The following is a 22,339-nucleotide window of genomic DNA, read 5'->3' as shown; positions in this document are numbered from 1 at the left end:
GAGGAAGGAAAGAGGAGAAAAGGGGAGGGTGGAGTGAGAGCTAAAAACAGGGGAGGGGGGGGGGCTGGAGAGGAAGGGTGTTAGAGGGAGGGAAGTGAGAGGGAGGGATATAGAGATAGAGGAAGAGATGAGATGGGAGGGGAGAATGACTTCCTCAAGTCTGAAATATTGGATTCAGCATAAAGGGTGACCTTGATGGGGTAGGGAGAAAAAAGCACCAGCTAGCAGCACACACACAGCGCCTCTGTCTCTCTGTTTTAGTGTCTTGAATGATGATGGTGATGCCATCTCCAATTACACAGGAAAATGCAGTACCGCACATTTGTTCACGCATTGCAGCACTTTGAATATTCCTCACGCTTCCCTCGTACTGTAACACAAACGTAATGGATCGTCTTTCTCCGGAGAGGAAAACAGATCCCAACTTATCTTCTCACGGATTCCTCCATTAAAGCTGAGCTTCAAAATCTAAAATCGCTTTCACAGAATAAAAAAGGGAAAATAATAATAATTTACTACATTTCTATAATGCTTTTCATAAGAATCTCAAAAAGGCTTGAAAAGCAAAAAACAAACAAGAAACACATCAAGTCTTTGAGCGCACGCATCCTCCAAAGATGGAGAGGGACAGCGGCTCGATCAGGTGGCTGCTGTGGCTCAGAAATGCAATTCTTTAGAAAACGATTTCAAATGTTGATGTACTGGCACTGACAGAGAGGTTTCATGCTGGAGTTGAATGGAAGAGGACAGAACCCTGATATCATGGGGTCAGACAATGATGAGGACAGCCCAATGCACAATGGGAGCAGAGGATGTTTCAGAGCAAATCGGGGATCTGCCACATAGCTGAGAAGCAACACATAATATAATAACGTATTTCGCAGGCGCTTTAATCCAAAGCGACTTACAGTCATGCGTGCATCTCTTTCGCTCTCGGTCTCTCTCAACTGATCACGTAACCCTGCTGCCCTGACAAATCTGGGCCAACCTCCAGTCTGTGCTACACATAACAAGGAAGTGACACGGCAAAGAGGGAGAGAGAGAACAAAGGAAGAGAAAACATGAATAAAGATGAAGGAAGTAGGTAAGTCCACAAACTGGTGTCTTCCTACAGTATCTTTCCCTAACGGTCATAAGAGAGTGACGCCTTCCTTCTCATTATAGGGTTAGGCTGAGCCCAGAATAACATCACACACACATCATATGCTTTTTGGCTCTACATAACGGTCTCTCCCTCCATCGCCCGTGTCAATACTGTCTGGAATTTCAGTAGTCACTGTGGACAACAGCAAGACAAGCTGCCACAGAAAGCCATTGTCTGAGATCCCAGTAGATCAAACACAGCATTACACAACAATCTAGAACACTTACACAACTCAGTAGAATTTTCTCATTCGATTGGTTTCCACTGAAGTGCTATTTATAGTTTAGAAAGAGCAACAAAGTGAAAAGTTCCCATGTGCTGTAAGTAGGCTTAAAGAACCCATTACTCCTGCCAATAGTCGACCAATTAGTCTACTCCCTACACTCAGTAAGATATTGTAAGTATGGGAGGAGTACACTTGAAGAAGTGGCAGAAACCAAACTACTAGACAACTGCTTATCATGGTCGTCTCAAATAACTAATCTATGTAATAAAAAATATTAAAACAGCATGCATAATCAGAAGGATATCTAAATATTTACCAGGGAAAATCCTTCATCAATCGACAAGATAATTGAAAAAAACATGCTTATCTTATTTTATAATATACATCATTTAAAACGGCCAAGTTCTATTCACAATGGTATTCAGTTGGTAAGAGATAGACATTCAGTAAATACTAGGAATAGATTGTCCACCATCTATGTGTTATCCAGACAGAACAGTATTCAGTTGGTAAGAGACATTCAGTAAATACTAGGAATAGATTGTCCACCATCTATGTGTTGTCCAGACAGAACAGTATTCAGTTGGTAAGAGACATTCAGTAAATACTAGGAATAGATTGTCCACCATCTATGTGTTGTCCAGACAGAACAGTATTCAGTTGGTAAGAGACATTCAGTAAATACTAGGAATAGATTGTCCACCATCTATGTGTTATCCAGACAGAACAATATTCAGTTGGTAAGAGACAGACATACAGTAAATACTAGGAATAGATTGTCCACCATCTATGTGGTGTCCAGACAGAACAGTATTCAGTTGGTAAGAGACATTCAGTAAATACTAGGAATAGATTGTCCACCATCTATGTGTTATCCAGACAGAACAGTATTCAGTTGGTAAGAGACAGACATTCAGTAAATACTAGGAATAGATTGTCCACCATCTATGTGTTATCCAGACAGAACAGTATTCAGTTGGTAAGAGACAGACATTCAGTAAATACTAGGAATAGATTGTCCACCATCTATGTGTTATCCAGACAGAACAGTATTCAGTTGGTAAGAGACAGACATTCAGTAAATACTAGGAATAGATTGTCCACCATCTATGTGTTGTCCAGACAGAACAGTATTCAGTTGGTAAGAGACAGACAGTAAATACTAGGAATAGATTGTCCACCATCTATGTGTTATCCAGACAGAACAGTATTCAGTTGGTAAGAGACAGACATTCAGTAAATACTAGGAATAGATTGTCTACCATCTATGTGTTGTCCAGACAGAACAGTATTCAGTTGGTAAGAGACAGACAGTAAATACTAGGAATAGATTGTCCACCATCTATGTGTTATCCAGACAGAACAGTATTCAGTTGGTAAGAGACATTCAGTAAATACTAGGAATAGATTGTCTACCATCTATGTGTTATCCAGACAGAACAGTATTCAGTTGGTAAGAGACAGACATTCAGTAAATACTAGGAATAGATTGTCCACCATCTATGTGTTGTCCAGACGGAACAGTATTCAGTTGGTAAGAGACAGACATTCAGTAAATACTAGGAATAGATTGTCCACCATCTATGTGTTATCCAGACAGAACAGTATTCAGTTGGTAAGAGACATTCAGTAAATACTAGGAATAGATTGTCCACCATCTATGTGTTGTCCAGACAGAACAGTATTCAGTTGGTAAGAGACATTCAGTAAATACTAGGAATAGATTGTCCACCATCTATGTGTTGTCCAGACAGAACAGTATTCAGTTGGTAAGAGACAGACAGTAAATACTAGGAATAGATTGTCCACCATCTATGTGTTGTCCAGACAGAACAGTATTCAGTTGGTAAGAGACATTCAGTAAATACTAGGAATAGATTGTCCACCATCTATGTGTTGTCCAGACAGAACAGTATTCAGTTGGTAAGAGACAGACAGTAAATACTAGGAATAGATTGTCCACCATCTATGTGTTATCCAGACAGAACAGTATTCAGTTGGTAAGAGACAGACATTCAGTAAATACTAGGAATAGATTGTCCACCATCTATGTGTTATCCAGACAGAACAGTATTCAGTTGGTAAGAGACAGACATTCAGTAAATACTAGGAATAGATTGTCTACCATCTATGTGTTATCCAGACAGAACAGTATTCAGTTGGTAAGAGACATTCAGTAAATACTAGGAATAGATTGTCCTCCATCTATGTGTTGTCCAGACAGAACAGTATTCAGTTGGTAAGAGACAGACATTCAGTAAATACTAGGAATAGATTGTCTACCATCTATGTGTTGTCCAGACAGAACAGTATTCAGTTGGTAAGAGACAGACATTCAGTAAATACTAGGAATAGATTGTCCACCATCTATGTGTTGTCCAGACAGAACAGTATTCAGTTGGTAAGAGACAGACATTCAGTAAATACTAGGAATAGATTGTCTACCATCTATGTGTTGTCCAGACAGAACAGTATTCAGTTGGTAAGAGACATTCAGTAAATACTAGGAATAGATTGTCCACCATCTATGTGTTATCCAGACAGAACAGTATTCAGTTGGTAAGAGACATTCAGTAAATACTAGGAATAGATTGTCCACCATCTATGTGTTATCCAGACAGAACAGTATTCAGTTGGTAAGAGACAGACATTCAGTAAATACTAGGAATAGATTGTCCTCCATCTATGTGTTGTCCAGACAGAACAGTATTCAGTTGGTAAGAGACAGACATTCAGTAAATACTAGGAATAGATTGTCCACCATCTATGTGTTGTCCAGACACAACAGTATTCAGTTGGTAAGAGACAGACATTCAGTAAATACTAGGAATAGATTGTCCACCATCTATGTGTTGTCCAGACAGAACAGTATTCAGTTGGTAAGAGACAGACATTCAGTAAATACTAGGAATAGATTGTCCACCATCTATGTGTTATCCAGACAGAACAGTATTCAGTTGGTAAGAGACATTCAGTAAATACTAGGAATAGATCGTCTACCATCTATGTGTTATCCAGACAGAACAGTATTCAGTTGGTAAGAGACAGACATTCTGTAAATACTAGGAATAGATTGTCTACCATCTATGTGTTATCCAGACAGAACAGTATTCAGTTGGTAAGAGACATTCAGTAAATACTAGGAATAGATTGTCTACCATCTATGTGGTGTCCAGACAGAACAGTATTCAGTTGGTAAGAGACAGACATTCAGTAAATACTAGGAATAGATTGTCTACCATCTATGTGGTGTCCAGACAGAACAGTATTCAGTTGGTAAGAGACAGACATTCAGTAAATACTAGGAATAGATTGTCCACCATCTATGTGTTGTCCAGACAGAACAGTATTCAGTTGGTAAGAGACAGACATTCAGTAAATACTAGGAATAGATTGTCCACCATCTATGTGTTATCCAGACAGAACAGTATTCAGTTGGTAAGAGACAGACATTCTGTAAATACTAGGAATAGATTGTCCACCATCTATGTGTTGTCCAGACAGAACAGTATTCAGTTGGTAAGAGACATTCAGTAAATACTAGGAATAGATTGTCCACCATCTATGTGTTATCCAGACAGAACAGTATTCAGTTGGTAAGAGACAGACATTCAGTAAATACTAGGAATAGATTGTCTACCATCTATGTGTTATCCAGACAGAACAGTATTCAGTTGGTAAGAGACAGACATTCAGTAAATACTAGGACTAGATTGTCCACCATCTATGTGTTATCCAGACAGAAAAAAGAAATGGGCAAAAGAACATTTCAATTTAGAGCAATAAAGAAATGGAATAAATTAACTGAGCAAACTAGAAACCTTTCAATATATAAGTTTAAACATGATTTAAAAACAATTTAAATATAGTATATAGAAATGTTGTGGGACTATAGTAGATGAAGAATCAATATATTTAATTGTATTTTTTAGATTGAGTATTTATTGGGTTATTATGCTTTATTGGGTGTATTATGGGTGTATATTATTTATTGGGTTATTATGTATGTTTGTAATAGTGTGTTATATGTGAAAGTGTGTTTGTATTATAAATGGTATTTTAATGTTAAGGATTCTTGGAAGATTAGTCCAAATGGGGACTAAAAGAGATCCTAATAAAATCAAAATCAAAAGTAGATTTGTAATGGATACTGATTTTATGCATTGCAGCTCTTTCGCTGAGTTACTGATTTACCTTCACAGTTATAATTCCAGAGAGAAATGAAGTCTCAGCTGAATAAACTAACATGGAGGCCATTTTTATGACGGGTGTGAACCAAGGGGTATGTGTTAGATCCAGTGAGAAATAATGATCAGGTAACATTAAGCTGAATATTATGTAAATGTAATGTACAATGTCTTCAAAAAAGGTATTCATACCGTAAGATTTACGTTGGGAATTACTTACATAAATTAATTATTTCTGTACTTCATTGTCAATAAATTTGCTAAAAAAAAAAAAAAAAAAACATGTTTTCAGTTTGTCATTATGAGATATAGAGTGCAGATGGGTGAAAAAAATATTTTAAATTCAAACTAACAACATGTGGAATAAGTCCAGGGATATGAATATTGCTGATGCTATTGTACAGCGCATACGGAAAGTGTTCAGACCCCTTCCCCTTTTCTACATTTTTTTTACTTTACAGTCTTATTCTCAAATGGATTAAATATTTTTTTCCCCTCATCAATCTCCACACAATACCCTATAATGACAAAGCGAAAACAGGATTTTTTCCTGAAGAAGACAGTGGGCTCCATCATTCTTAAATGGAAGAAGTTTGGAACCACCAAGACTCTTCCTAGAGCTGGCTGCCCGGCCAAACTGAGCAATCGGCGGAGAAGAGCCTTGGCCAGGGAGGTGACCAAGAACCCGATGGCCACCCTGACATAGCTCCAGAGTTCCTCTGTTGAGATGGGAGAACCTTCCAGAAGGACAACCTTCTTTGCAGTACTCCACCAATCGGGCCTTTATGGTAGAGTGGCCAGACGGAAGCCACTCCTCAGTAAAAGGTACATGACAGCCGGCTTGGAGTTTACCAAAAGGCACCTAAAGGACTCTGACCATGAGAAACAAGAATCTCTGGTCTGATGAAACCAAGATTGAACTCTTTGGCCTGAATGCCAAGCGTCACGTCTGGAGGAAACCTGGCACCATCCCTACGGTGAAGCATGGTGGTGGCAACATTATGCTGTGGGAATGTTTTTCAGCGGCAGGGACTGGGACACTAGTCAGGATCGAGAGAAAGATTAACGGAGCAAAGTACAGAGAGATCCTTGATGAAAACCTGCTTCAAAGCACTGGGGGGCGAAGGTTCACCTTCCAAAAGGACAACGAACGACCCTAATTCGACTAATGAGTTGCTGATCAAGAATGGTATCTGTGTTTGTGTGTGTGCTAGTGTGCGAGACTGTGCTATCCACATCTGTGTGTGTGTGTGACAGATGTAGAGCGTCTCTCCCCCCTCTGTCCCAGGAGTGAAGTGTGTGTGGTGTGGTGTGGTGTGCTGCAGTAGCAGTGGCTGTCTGGTGCGAGCTGTGTGGGGTGCACGTCAATACAGCAGAGGTCTGGGCTAAATATAGACTAGAGCCCATGCAAGCTTTCACATTGGAGCAGCGCATCTCCTTAAACATTGCATGTCTCCTCTTCTGAGATGGATGGAGGGGGGAGAGAGGAGGGGGGATAGAGGAGGAGGGAGGAGAGAGGAGGAGGGAGGAGAGAGGAGAGGGGGCAGAGGGGTGGGGGAAAAGAGAATGACAGATTGGTGGGGACAGAGAAAGAAAGAGGAAGAACAAGAGAGAAAAAGAGCTGGAGAGTGGGGAAGAGAAACTGGAAAGCGGTGAGAGGAAGATATAGAGGGTGCAAAGAGAGAGAGAGGGAGTTACAAAGAAGAGGGATGACAATAGGGGAATGACAAAAAAGGGAAAAAGGTTGAGAAAGAAGAAGGAGAAGGGTGAGGGAGGAAGTGAGGCCATGGGGATATAAAAGCCTCTGGACTATTTGTGAGTTTCTAAACAACTGTGGCGCGTCACAGGGGATAAGAGGGTTAACGTGGAGCAGAATTCGCAGTGTCTGTTTTAACTCTCAACAGATTTGGCCATGACGCCTTTTGACAAGCTACTCCTAAAATGTGACAGTGTTGGCATTTTTTGTTGTTGTTGAAACTTGTCAAGTCGCAAATTCAATCTAAAAAGCAGACTTTTGAGGGGACAAATTTTGAAAACCCCCAGGAAAACAAGATGCCATTTTGTAAGTTGGAACCAAAACAGAGTTATTTGGAATGGGGCTTAGGCTCAATGACACGGTCACACCGTTTTTCCAATGCTGTACATTTGGAGGATAAAAAGCCAGCCATTGACTCTAGGTCCCTGTGTGTGTTGTAAACTGCTACAGAGCTCTGCATTGTGTGGGCTGTGCACCACGCTCAAGTGGAGATAAAGGTTAAATCTACATCTACCGACACACACCACACACACACAGCCTTTTCTTGTGCCCATGTTTCACTGTGATGGATGGGCTTCTAGAGGAAGCACATGGAGTCAATAAGAGGGACCCCTGCCATCTGTCACTGTGAGCCTGTATACAATGAGACAAGATATCGTCGAAGATGCGCCGTGTTCAGGCACATTCACACACAGATCAGACCAGTTTTAGACCAGACCAAGGATATAATAAAGCAGCATGGCTTAAAAATAATCTTGGTTAACCCAGAACTAAGGTTCACGTAATTGGTCAGCTGCTCGATTAAGTCCGTAAATGTTAAGGGAAGTGGCACGAGGAGCTCCACCCTCTCTCTTTTCAAAGTCACGGGCCGAATGTCCCCTCCCCTTCTGAAAGATGCAAACACCTGCGAAAACCGGGAGTTTCCCCCCAAATAACCAGTGAGGAAAAACCCAAACACTGGAACTACGCTGCTCTAATCCTCACATCCCATTCAGTCCCGGCAGATTCTCTCGGTTTACACGCAGGATCTTTCCACGAGAGATCAGCTTAAATATAATATATGCCGCAAATCATCTATCATACATTACTGAATTATCACACAAGCCCCAACTTAAAGCGCAGTAAAATGATGCACTGATGCCTTGCCCGTTTTCTCCATTCTCCTATATCCACTTAAAGATCATTTAAAAAGCAGGACAGTATGCTATAATTTTACATGTACAGTACCCTATCAGATGGGGCAGTATTGCAGTTCCAATCTGCTACCTGTGTAGTTTTTCCAGGGGTTGACCGAAGGGACAGTAAGTAATAATGTACTTCTCTCCGCAATATGTGGGAGACACACAGCTGGTCTGTACGATAATCTCCACCGTCTGCACCATGCGCTTCTCTGGGAGAATGCGCCACACAAGGAGGTACTGGACTTTGCTTTGAGGAGAGGTACTGCATAGTTTGCTCCCAGCACATACATACAGTATATTTTACTGTAGACAGACACAGAACATCGCACACATGTAAAGACAGAAGGACGCAGGCAGGCAGATAGACAAAACGAGAAGTAGAAAGACCTGCCCGACTCACCCAACGGACTTACCCACTGACCCGACCGTCCAACACAGACAGACAGGCAGACAAATACATGCATGCCCCACACACACACACACACACACACGTTACCTTTTGAAGTGGCTGAGAAGGGTGCCCACCAGCTCTCCGATGCGGCTGTCCCCAGCAGGCACCATGCCCTGTAGACACACCACTAGGTCCCTGCTGTCCTTAGTGTGGAACACCACCAGCTGATCCTTACCTGGGGACACACTCACCCCCGTCACCTGAGAGGACAGAGAGAGAGAGGACACACGCGCAGACACGCACACGGGCAAGCGTACACACACAGACAAGCATACACACGTGCACGTGCACACACATCCAGACAAAACACCACGGGAGTTTGAGTTAGCATGGCTCAATGGACACAGCAATAGACTAGGGGTTCTCACACTGAATTAAAACTGTAATCAGTCATCCGTCATTTACTTGCTAAGGAATGGGTGCAGGGGGATTCTGACATGGTCCTATATAGTGATGGGGGAAAACTTGATACAGTTACATATCGGGATATTATTTTTGACAATATCACAATCTTATTTTTGCGCTAGTTGGTGTACCTGCGCCAAAACTCATAGCTTGTTCTCCATCTTTTGAAATTTGTTTTCAGCACTTTTATTTCCATGACTGATCAAAACTCATTTTCTCATGCGCTCTCTTGTCCCTCTGCAGCAGACATATGGTGAGCAATATGTTTGGAACATAAAAACGCAATACAATCCCACTATTGAATCACAATACATATAGAGTCCTGAGAATCGCAATACATATCGTATTGGCACCTAAGTATCGTGATAATATCGTATCTTGAGGTCCCCGGCAATTCCCAGCCCTAGCCCTTCACACAGACTGCAATGGACGAGTAAAACCCCAAGGTTATGTGTGCAATGTTTGTCTGCTTCAAGGGTTAATGGTCCTGATAATGTTTTTTTTTAACCAAACATAACATCTCTAAGGAAGATAATGAGAAGTAGAGTTTATTGTGCATCTGCTTGGAATTACTCTTTTTCAATTCCTTCCATTTTTCCTACACACTTCCCCCGCGAGTCCAGGTCCCATTGAGCACAGTGTAGACCCTGGAAACAGCCAGGGGAGTCAGACACATTATCCCCTCAGCCCAGAACTGCAGGGGCACAATACTGGGAGAAAAATAATCATTATTCAATCTCCATCAGGTTAAGTAAATGTGACACCGCCACCACGGCACCACGCATCGAGGTGTGAACAACAGCTAGCTGCTTTACCAATAGCTAAATAACAGAATGCAAAATGAGCCCCGTGGTTAGAAACGATTTCAACAGGTATACCCCAACACCACATGCTTGTGTTCATGAGAGCAGTTTACGAGGGTCCGGTTACATGTACAGTACATGAAAGGGTTAATTGATCGAAACAAGCCTGTTTTCTTTTTAATGAGTGTTTGAGTTCTCATAGCGATACTGATGGTACTGCAGCGAGTGTCCTGTTCGGTACACCTTTGGTCTATTCTTGAGGGAGACGAGTCTGTCGTTACGTAACACAGACGAATCCCAGTTTTTTCCACAAACACATAGAGTTGGAGTAGTCAGCCAAATAGAAAAAGTAACAAGCTCTATTTTTCTGGCCTCTGGTACATTATAATGCTAGATTGTATCAGGAAATAACACTGATCACATTTTTTTCCACGCTTTACAGTGTTAGTTTAATCAGCTGTTGTAAATATGATATACTGTAAAACACAGGAAAAAATTAATTTTGAAGTCTGTCGACTTCCAAAGGTTTCAAGCTTCTTTTTATGAGGCATTTTCTCAGCCATCTGTAATACAGGTATGATTGAAGAAAACAGCAGATGTCAAAACTTTGATTAAATCTGTAGACCTACAGATTTACGTGGCCAAAAGTATGTGGACAGGGGCTCGTCGAACATCTCATTCCAAAATCATGGGCATTAATATGGAATAGGTCCCCCCTTTTGCTGCTATAACAGCCTCCAGTCTTCTGGGAAGGCTTTCCACTAGATGATGGAACATTGCTGCAGGGACTTGCTTCCATTCAGCCACAAGAGCATTAGTGAGGTCGGGCGTTGATGTTGGGCGATTAGGCCTGGCTCGCAGTCGGCGTTCCAATTCATCCCAAAGGTGTTTGATGGGGTTGAGGTCAGGGCTCTGTGCAGGCCAGTCAAGTTCTTCCTCACCAATCTCAACTAATAATTTCTGTATGGACCTCGCTTTGTGCACGGGGGCATTGCCATGCTAAAACAGGAAAGAGCCTTCCCCAAACTGTTAACACATATTTGGATGCACAGAATCGTTTAGAATGTCATTGTATGCTCTAGCATAACGGTTTCCCTTCACTGGAACTAAGGGGCCTAGCCTGAACCATGAAAAACAGCCCCAGACCATTATTCCTCCTCCACCAAACTTTACAGTTGGAACTACGCATTGGGGCATGTGGCGTTCTCCTGGCTTCCGCCAAACCCAAATTCCTCACTCCAGAGAATGCGTTTCCACTGTTTCAGAGTCCAATGGTGGAGAGCTTTACACCACTACAGCCAATGCTTGGCATTGCGCATGGTGAGCTTAGGCTTGTGTGCGGCTGCTCGGCCATGGAAACCAATTTTCAATAACCTCCCAACGAACAGTTATTGTGCTGACGTTGTTTCCAGAGGCAGTTTGGAAGTCGATAGTGAGTATTGCAACCGAGGACAGAAAATGTTTACCACTTTGCGGCTGAGCGGTTGTTGCTCCTAGACGATTCCACTTCACAATAACTGCACTCACAGTTGACCGTGGCAGCTCTAGTAGGGCAGGAATTTGACGAACTGACTTCTTGGAAAGGTGTCATCCTATGACAATGCCACATTGAAAGTCACTGAGCTCCTCAGTACGGACCATTCTACTGCTAATGTTTTTCTATGGAGATCGCATGGCTGTGTGCTCGATTTTATACAGCTGTCAGCAACAGGTGTGGCTGAAATAGCTGAATCCACTCATTTGAACAGGTGTCCACATACTTCAATATCTTTGAAATGAATCCTAACCTAAGCATTTCATGACTGGGACATTGTTTTACATTGTTTTTTACATCTTTATTGTTTAATCCTCCAATTTTGGGGATTGGGAGTTGAACAAAGAGAAGCTCTTTGTTCCATAGGTTTATTTCCCCTCTCTTTCTGCATGACCAGGGGAGAGAGTCTCTGCCAGGAATTTATGACCTATCGTAAAGTCATAAAACTTGTGGTGGGAGAGAGAGTGAGAGAGGGGTGACAATGGCACACATGTAATATGTTGTGTGTGGTGTGTGTGTTAGTTACAATACATGATGTCATACATGTAACTATACACAATGTTCTATACTGTCTGTATTGTGTGTTATGTCATTCTCTACCCCTCTGCGTACGTCTTGTTATACAGCGAGTGTACAAAACATTAGGAACACCTTCTTAGCACCACCTTTTCCCCTCAAGAACAGCCTCAATTCACCGGGGCCATTAACTCTACAAGGTGTCGAAAGCGTTCCACAGGGATGATGGCCCATGTTGACTCCAATGCTTCCCACAGTTGTGTCAAGTTGGCTGGATGTCCTTTGGGTGGTGGATCATTCTCGACACACAGGAAACCCAGCAACATTGCAGTTCTTGACTTGACTAACTCAAACCGGTGCGCCTGGCACCTACTACCGTACCCCATTCAAAGGCACTTACCTGTTTTTCATTTACCCCCTGAATGACACACACAATCCATGTCTCAATTGTCTCAAGGCTTAAAAATGCTTCTTTAACCCGTCTCCTCCCTTCTTCTACACTGATTGGAGTGGATTTAACACGTGAGCTCAATAAAGGATCATAGCGTTCACCTGATCAGTCTATGTCATGGAAAGAGTTCCTAATATGTTTTGTACACTCAGTCTATATCTCCAAGTCTGCACCATTTAACAATACTGATGATTCTGTCTGGTTACCTTGTGCATTAGACTGAGTGTCCAACACACAGCCTTCCCTCTCCGGGCTCTCGTGTGTGTGTGTGTGTGTGTGTGTGTGTGTGTGTAAACAATAGCCGATAGCCCTTCAGGCAGCTCTATTCTTCTCCTAGCGCTGCTTTTCCATTTCTCATTTCCATTACAGATGCAACGATAAGACCGGGGTGTTTGTCCTATAATTCTTTCCTGACAGTTTGTCAGATTGAACACTGTGCTTCCTTATCAAAAGAAAGGAGGGGATATCTGGCCCCCCTCTCTCTCTCCTTCTACCTTCTCCCTTTCTTCCCCCCTCTGCCTCGCTACCACTACCTCTCTCACTCCTCAGCCTCTTTCATTCACCTCCCCAATACTCGCTGTTTCTTCCTCCCTTTCTTCCCCCCTCTGCCTCGCTACCACTACCTCTCTCACTCCTCAGCCTCTCTTTCATTCACCCCCCAATCTCACTCGCTGTTTCTTCCTCCCTTTCTTCCCCCCTCTGCCTCGCTACCACTACCTCTCTCACTCCTCAGCCTCTCTTTCATTCACCCCCCCATCTCACTCGCTGTTTCTTTCCCCCTTTCTTTCCCCCTTTCTGCTCTTTATCCACAAGGTCAACTTTCAAGATATAAGCCGCCTGTACTGCAATACTAGAGATTATACTTTGGGACGCACTTTGACTACTTGAAAACGAGAGGTTCAAATTCAGGTGTACTGTAGGTTACATAAACAGAGTTGTGATGAAAAGCCATGAAAAAATAAATCAATAGCAGGGACGTGCTGCTGTAAATCGAAAAAGAACCCAGAGGACTTAACCACGGGAAACAAGGATCATAGGATCCGTGTGCCTTATCGTCCACCAAATCAGTGAGAACGTTTTTTTTTTACATTTGTACATTTAAACCTTGTTGCCTTAGCGACAAATAACAGTCTCCGTACGTAGTATGATAAGATCATCTCGAAGACGAGAGTTGATAACAATTACGATTAGTTCAAACAAAACGAAATTCCATTTAATCTCCTTTAAATCAGTCTACGGAGACGTGAAAAGGGCAATTATTCCATTATCTCTACATAGTGTTTTATTTCCTGTTCCACAAACCATGCTATTAATCAATTGAGAATGATTTTGAGAGATCCTTTAGACTGTTTAGAGCCACAGATGGTAAGATGTCCATTCATTTCAACTACACAATACACTATATTAACCACACAGGGGAGGTGCTCTTACATTGTAGAGGGGGATGCTCTTCATGGGCTTGTACTGCTTGAGGGGGTCCATCTTGTATAGGTGGCGGTCTGTGATGAGGACGGCCCGGTCCTCTGCCTTGTGGAAACGGTTGATCTGGGATACACAAAGACCCTTATCCGTCACCCCACAGGAGACCCCACACACACAGCCAACACACACAACTGGGAGTTGGCTAAACTCAGGGACAGTTGGGTGAGAATGTGTGTGTGTGTGCAGGGGCAGACTGGCCATCTGGCATGTTGGGCAAATGCCAGATGGCTGGTCCATTTTTTTGGACCAGCGGGCCTGTAACATTTTATTGTAATTTCTTTTTCTCCGCAAAATTAGAATTTTCTGGGGCCTCAAGGAAAATAATTGTCTGGTGTGTTAAAAATGTCAGGGCCGATTTCTGGTCCCAGTCTGCCCCTGTGTGTGGAGGGTGTGTGCGCAATAGATGTGATCGTATTCTCTATTCTGTGTATGGTTTATGTGTCCACCTGTGTGGTATAGGGTTTGGGTTAGGTAATAGTCCCCAACCCTACTGTACCTTGCGCACGTTGCAGGAGAAGAGCACTCTCATGAACTTGTCCTTACGCTGCAACTCACAGGACACCAAGGTGAAGGAGGACGCTGTGTCAGGACTGTCTCGCTTCTGAAAACACACATACACACACACAGAGAGAGAGAGACAAAGACTGTCATTAAGATCAACTCTTCTACAAAGAAAAAACACTTTCCATAAAAATGTAGTTCAACACACACACGTCGCACCCCCCCACTGCACCACCGACAAAAAACGCACACACATTTACAACTATATTAAAATTAAAAACAACATCAGAAACACACACATCAACCTCTAACCTCTCCCTTTGAGGAGCTCAGAGCAAGTGTCAGAACCCCCCTAGCCAATCCAACTCACCAGGTAGTTGCCCTCCCAGGTCCTTTGCAGCCCCAGGTCAGGTCTCTGGCCCTTGAGGGCCTCCAGGGTGGCCACCTTGGCCCTGATCTGCAGCTTCTCCTCTGGAGTCAGGTCTTTGATCAGAGTCCATGCCCACCACCTAGAGCAGCATGGAAACACCCACAGGAATAGCAATGGAGCCAAGATATCGACTCTGACACTGTAGAGTCTATGGTCTTGATAACATGATTGGCTATTTCTGACGTGATGATACTGCATAACAGGGATTTTTTTTTGGGGGGGGGGGCTGCACTCTCTCTGACATGAAACATCCTGCCTTTAAACTGTACTTTCAAAGCATCAAGTGTGAAATTCCACTTTCTCCGGATGAAAGTATTGAACGAGGCTTTGATGGGGAAAAATCTATGTCCACCACATACCTGAAGCTGGAAGACACATGGGTAAAAACCTTCAAAGGAAACCAGTTGGAGTAGAAAACTGTACACTCCACACAACTCGTACTACACTGATAATACTGATGGAAGGGCTTACAGTGCATCGTGTTCAAGGGTTGCTGTTTTACCCGAACAGAGGTGGGATTACTCATACTACAACCCCTTGTGTGTGTGTGTTTGTTTGTGTGTGCACGCGTGACACTTTGTTTACCTGTTGTAGATGCTCCGCAGCGCCTCTTCAAACTTCCGCAGGACTTTGGGCGGCGTGGGCCACTTGACGTGCTTGCCATGGTCCTTCATGGAGCGCACGTTCTTGAATTTGCGGTTGACGTCCTTGATGTAGGACTTGACCTTGTAGTGCTGGTAGGCCCGCAGGATGATGAGGGCGGCTCGCATGCGCCGGTAACGCATCCTGGCTATGGTACCGCGCCATACCTGGTGAAGAGGATGGATAGGTTAACACAGTGGGAATGAGTAAGCCTCTATGGATCCTGTACCTCCCAATAACAACTATTAGTTTAACAGGATGTATGTCTAGAGTATGAAACGTACTGTTAATATAACAAAAACGTAGAAATGAAGGCAGCCTATATTTGAGCAACATTTTCTCGGACACATTTCAAATGAGATACAGTACGTTCAGATGCGTAAACTCGAGCAAGACAGACCAAAAGATTCACATAATTCAATGACACATTCATGTTAGCAACTATAAATCGGAACAGCGTGTATGTTGGGAGTCTTATTGAAAAGAATGCCTAAAATAACTGAAGCAAGAAAGCCAAAACAAAGATTCACATCATAAAATGTTACTGTAAATCTGAACAGCATGTGTGTTGGACTCTTATTGAAAAGAATGCTCTGAGCCGGCGTAACCAAACTTTGAGTTACACCCCCCCCCACCCTATCAACCGCTCTGGAACACCCCCAGAAAACATGAATAATAAATGGCAGTGGGACCCCAGGGAGACATGTCTTCTGCTCCTTCCTCACTAAAACCACTGCCATATGCTCCTTTTTGACTTCATATTGATTCATAGACCCGTACCAGTCTATTTAACTTACTGTAAACAACAAACAAAGACCTGACAGTCTCAAGTGTGTTTGATGTTGACACTCAAAAGCAACTCATTAATGTTGCAGTCATATAATTCATATACTGTATATCAATGGTAATGCATCAGTCTTAGTCACACAGTACATGAATTCTAATATGCTGTAATTCTGCAGATCATGAATATTTGATTCCTTAACGTATGTATGTTTGGCGGTGGTTGATTTGAAAAATAGTCTCTGACATTAGCATATTAAATATTGGGGAAGTGTCTCACCTGGGGAGGTTGATTATGTGGTTATTAAATATACAGTTGAAATCAGAAGTTTACATACACTCGGGTTGGAGTCATTAAAACTTGTTTTTCAACCACTCCACAAATGTCTTGTTCACAAACTATAGTTATGGCATGTCAGTTAAGACATTACTTGTGTCATGGACAAAGTCGATTTTTCCAACAATTGTTAACAGACAGATTATTTCACAATTTCATCACAATTCCAGTGGGTCAGAAGTTAACGTACACAAAGATGACTGTGCCTTTAAACAACTTGGAAAATTCCAGAAAACGATGTCATGGCTTTAGAAGCTTCTGATAGGCTAATTGACATAATTCGAGTCAATTGGAGGTGTACCTATGGATGTATTTCAAGGCCTACCTTCAAACTCAGTGATTTCTGCCTGTTAGCTTTTATTCATTTAACCTACAAAGTACAAATAGACAGAATATAATGCCAAAAAGATGTCTTAAGTATCCAAAATCTAATCTACTTTAAAGATTTGCTACAGTAACACTACGGTCCATTCAGAGGCCACCTCTAGTCTAGTGGATCAATCACACAGAGCTAAATGAAGGACAGTCAAGAGTGAACTGTCCCTCACTGATGACCTCAAACTCCCCTTTGCCCCTCCATTTCGCTGCCCTAGCGGACTCATAAATAATGGAGGACGGAAGAGATGAGCCTGCAGGAAGCCCGTTTTAGGCTTCTCACAGTATGGACATTGTAATATATTGCCCTGGCCACATCTGCAGTCCTCATCCCTCCTTGCAGCATGCCTAAGGCATGTTCACGCAGATGAGCAAGAACCCTGGGCATCTTTCTTTTGGTGTTGTTCCAGAGTCAGTAGAAAGGCATCTTAGGTGTCCTAAGTTTTCATAACTGTGACCTTAATTGCCTACCGTCTGTAAGCTGTTAGTGTCTTAACGACCGTTCCACTGGTGCATGTTCATTCATTGTTTATGGTTCATTGAACAAGCATGGGAAACAGTGTTTAAACCCTTTACAATGAAATCTTGGAAGTTACTTGGATTTTTTACGAATTATCTTTATAAGACAGGGTCCTGAAAAAGAGACATTTCTTTTTTACTTCAAGGTCTCAGAACGAGTGACGTCACCGATTGAAACGCTATTAGCGTGCATCAACTAATTAGCCATTTCACACCAGTTACAGTCACCCCCTTTGACCGCCTCCTTTTCCGCAGCAACAAGTGACCCGGGTCAACAGCATCAATGGGATCAACTATTTTTTCTCCGAATACAAATCGCTTTCTTTAAGGCAGTCATTTTACTTACGGCCCTTGGAAATGACCTGCATGACTGCAGTTATAAAAAAGGTTTAAAATGCAATATATTGATTTACAAATACAAATCAAAAGGTTGTTTGTGGATAGTGAATTGCATTTGTGGAAAGCAATTTACATTTGTGGATTGGTGATTTACATTTGGCATGATATTGATCCCATAGATCTACTCCTACACTGAACAAAAACATAAACGCTACATGTAAACTGCTTGTCTCATGTTTGATGAGCTGAAATAAAAGATCACAGAAACGTTCCATACACACAAAAAGCTCATTTCTCTCAAATGTTGTGCACAAATGTGTTTACATCCCTGTTAGTGAGCATTTTATCTTTTGTCAAGATAATCCATCCACCTGACAGGTGTGGTATATCAAGAAGCTGAATAAACAGGTGCACCTTGTGCTGAGGACAATAAAAGGCCACTTAAAAAATGTGCAGTTGTCACACAACACAATGTCAAATAAGTTTTAAGGGAGTGTGCAATTGGCATGCTGACTGCAGGAATGTCCACCAGAACTGTTGCCAGATCATTTTATGTTAATTCCTCTACCGTAAGCTGCCTCCAACGTCGTTTTAGAGAATTTGGCAGTACATCCAACCGGCCTGACAACTGAGGGGGAGGGCGGGGTGCTGAGGAGTATTTCTGTCTGTAATAAAGCCTTTTTGTGGGGATAAACTCAGTCTGATTGGCTGGGTCTGGCTCCCCAGTGGATGAGCCTACACCCTCACAGGCCCACCCATGTGAAATCCATAGATTAGGGCCTAACAACTGTATTTCAATTGAATGATTTCCTTATATGAACTGTAACTCAGCAAAATCTTTGAAATTGTTGCACATTGCATTTATATTTTTGTTCAGTATATATAGCGCATTTGGAAAGTATTCAGACTTCATCCACATTTTATTAAATTACAGCCTTATTCTAAAATTGATTAGAATCAATCCACACACAATAATTACAAAGCAAAAATGACAAAAGCAAAACCTGGTTTTTAGACAAAAAAAATAATATTACATTTACATAAGTATTCATACCCTTTACTCAGTACTTTGTTGAAGCACCTTTGGCAGCGATTACACATGTGTATTTGGGGAGTTTCTCCCATTCTTCTCTGCAGATCCTCTCAAGCTCTGTCAAGTTGAATGGAGAGAGTCGCTGCACATCCATTTTCAGGTCTCTCCAGAGATGTTCGATTGGGTTCAAGTCCGGGCTCTGGTTGAGCCACTTAAAGACATTCAGAGACTTGTCCCAAAGCCACGATTGCATTGTATTGGCTGTGTACTTAGGGTCATTGTCCTGTTGGACGGTGAACCTTTGCCCCAGTCTGAGGTCCTGAGCACTCTAGAGCAGGTTTTCATCAAGGATCTCTCTGTACTTTGCTCCATTCATCTTTCCCTCGATCCTGAATAGTCTCCCAGTCCCTGCCACTGAAAAACATTCCCACAGCATAAAGTTGCCACCACCATGCTTCACCATAGGATGGTGTCAGGTTTCCTCCAGATGTGATGCTTAGCATTCAGGACAAATAGTTAAAAACTGGTTTCATCAGACCAGATAATCTTGTTTCTCATGGTCTGAGAGTCCTTTAGGTGCCTTTTGGTAAACACCAAGCCGGCTGTCATGTACCTTTTACTGGGGAGTGGCTTCCGTCTGGCCACTCTACCATAAAGGCCTTATTGGTGGAATGCTGCAGAGATGGTTGTCCTTCTGGAAGGTTCTCCCATTTCCACAGAGGAACTCCGGAGCTCTGTCAGAGTGACCATCATGTTCTTGGTCACCTCCCTGACGAAGGTCCTTCTCCCCCGATTGCTCAGTTCGGTCGGGCAGCCAGCTCTAGGTAGAGTCTTGGTGGTTCCAAGCTTCTGCCATTTAAGAATGATGGAGGCCACTGTGTTCTTGGGGACCTTCACTACTGCAGAAATGTTTAGGTACCCTTCCCCAGATCTGGACCTCGGTTATGATATTTGTGCATCTGTAACTTTCTCACTCATCATTATTGACGATTCAGTCAGGACTATCTGTAATCATGGTAGCATCCACATGAATGTAGAATTGTTTAGAAACATATTCTATTCTCATTTACAATAAAAGTGACTCCAGAATGAAAATACATTATTTACCATTAATTTATATTGGGCACAAAATAATCTGAAACACAACCAAAACAAACAGCAAATACATCGAGCAGGTTTGTAGAGTCGCAAGCTTGATGTAATCATTGCGTGCTAGGAATATGGGACCAAATACTCAAACTTTAATACACATATACTGTAAGTGTATACTGTTCAACCTCTCTTTCGTATCGTCTGAGATTCCCAAAGATTGGAAAGCTGCCGCGGTCATCCCACTCTTCAGAGGTGGAGACACTCTAGACCCAAACTGCTACAGACCTATATCTATCCTACCCTGCATCTCTAAGGTCTTCGAAAGCCAAGTTAACAAACAGATTACTGACCATTTTGAATCACATCGTACCTTCTCCGCAATGCAATCTGGTTTCCGAGCTGGACATGGGTGCACCTCAGCCACGCTCAAGGTCCTTAACGATATCCTAACCGCCATCGATAAGGGACATTACTGTGCAGCTGTATTCATCGACCTGGCCAAGGCTTTCGACTCTGTCAATCACCACATTCTTATTGGCAGACTCAACAGCCTTGGTTTCTCAAATGATTGCCTCGCCTGGTTCACCAACTACTTCTCTGATAGAGTTCAGTGTGCCAAATCGGAGGGCCTGCTGTCCGGACCTCTGGCAGTCTCTATGGGGGTGCCACAGGGTTCAATTCTCGGGCCGACTCTTCTCTGTATACATAAATGATGTCGCTCTTGCTGCTGGTGATTCTATGATCCACCTCTACGCAGACGACACCATTCTGTATACTTCTGGCCCTTCTTTGGACTCTGTGTTAACTAACCTCCAGACGAGCTTCAATTCCATGCAACTCTCCTTCCGTGGCCTCCAACTGCTCTTAAAAGCAAATAAAACTAAATGCATGCCATTCAACCGATCATTGCCCGCACCTGCCCGCCCATCCAGCATCACTACTCTGGACGGCTGTGACTTAGAATACGTGGATAACTACAAATACCTAGGTGTCTGGCTAGACTGTAAACTCTCCTTCCAGACTCACATTAAGCATCTCCAATCAAAAATTAAATATAGAATTGGCTTCCTATTTCGCAACAAAGCTTCCTTCACTCATGCTGCCAAACATACCCTCGTAAAACTGACCATCCTACGATCGGATGTCGTCGACCTTCTTTTCAAAATGGTTGACGAAGTCATCTGCAGAGAGGGAGGAGGGGGGGGAGGGGGAGGAGGATTCAGGAGGGAGGAGAAGGTGGCAAAGAGCTTCCTAGGGTTAGAGGCAGATGCTTGGAATTTAGAGTGGTAGAAAGTGGCTTTAGCAGCAGAGACAGAAGAGGAAAATGTAGAGAGGAGGGAGTGAAAGGATGCCAGGTCCGCAGGGAGGCGAGTTTTCCTCCATTTCCGCTCGGCTGCCCGGAGCCCTGTTCTGTGAGCTCGCAATGAGTCGTCGAGCCACGGAGCAGGAGGGGAGGACCGAGCCGGCCTGGAGGATAGGGGACATAGAGAATCAAGGGATGCAGAAAGGGAGGAGAGGAGGGTTGAGGAGGCAGAATCAGGAGATAGGTTGGAGAAGGTTTGAGCAGAGGGAAGAGATGATAGGATGGAAGAGGAGAGAGTAGCGGGGGAGAGAGAGCGAAGGTTGGGACGGCGCGATACCATCCGAGTAGGGGCAGTGTGGGAAGTGTTGGATGAGAGCAAGAGGGAAAAGGATACAAGGTAGTGGTCGGAGACTTGGAGGGGAGTTGCAGTGAGGTTAGTGGAAGAACAGCATCTAGTAAAGATGAGGTCGAGCGTATTGCCTGCCTTGTGAGTAGAGGGGGAAGGTGAGAGGGTGAGGTCAAAAGAGGAGAGGAGTGGAAAGAAGGAGGCAGAGAGGAATGAGTCAAAGGTAGACGTGGGGAGGTTAAAGTCGCCCAGAACTGTGAGAGGTGAGCCGTCCTCAGGAAAGGAGCTTATCAAGGCATCAAGCTCATTGATGAACTCTCCGAGGGAACCTGGAGGGCGATAAATGATAAGGATGTTAAGCTTGAAAGGGCTGGTAACTGTGACAGCATGGAATTCAAAGGAGGCGATAGACAGATGGGTAAGGGGAGAAAGAGAGAATGACCACTTGGGAGAGATGAGGATCCCGGTGCCACCACCCCGCTGACCAGAAGCTCTCGGGGTGT

The 22,339-nt window shown here is 43.1% G+C and overlaps 1 protein-coding gene across 1 annotated transcript in view; it reads right to left on the bottom strand.

Annotated features, from left to right (window-relative positions):
• LOC115143890 (unconventional myosin-Id) overlaps positions 1-22,339 on the bottom strand; it is a 115,063-nt gene that overhangs the window by 26,668 nt on the left and 66,056 nt on the right. Inside the window, exons 17-21 of the mRNA XM_029684335.2 lie at positions 15,653-15,876; positions 15,008-15,146; positions 14,633-14,737; positions 14,086-14,199; positions 8,991-9,145 (exon numbers count right to left, since the gene is read on the bottom strand). Coding sequence (XP_029540195.1) covers positions 8,991-9,145; positions 14,086-14,199; positions 14,633-14,737; positions 15,008-15,146; positions 15,653-15,876 — 737 coding nt within the window. The remainder of the gene's footprint in view (positions 1-8,990; positions 9,146-14,085; positions 14,200-14,632; positions 14,738-15,007; positions 15,147-15,652; positions 15,877-22,339) is intronic.

Source organism: Oncorhynchus nerka, linkage group LG16, assembly GCF_034236695.1.
Source record: "Oncorhynchus nerka isolate Pitt River linkage group LG16, Oner_Uvic_2.0, whole genome shotgun sequence".
NCBI classification, from domain to species: domain Eukaryota; kingdom Metazoa; phylum Chordata; class Actinopteri; order Salmoniformes; family Salmonidae; genus Oncorhynchus; species Oncorhynchus nerka.
This window is presented reverse-complemented; position numbering and strand designations above follow the sequence as displayed.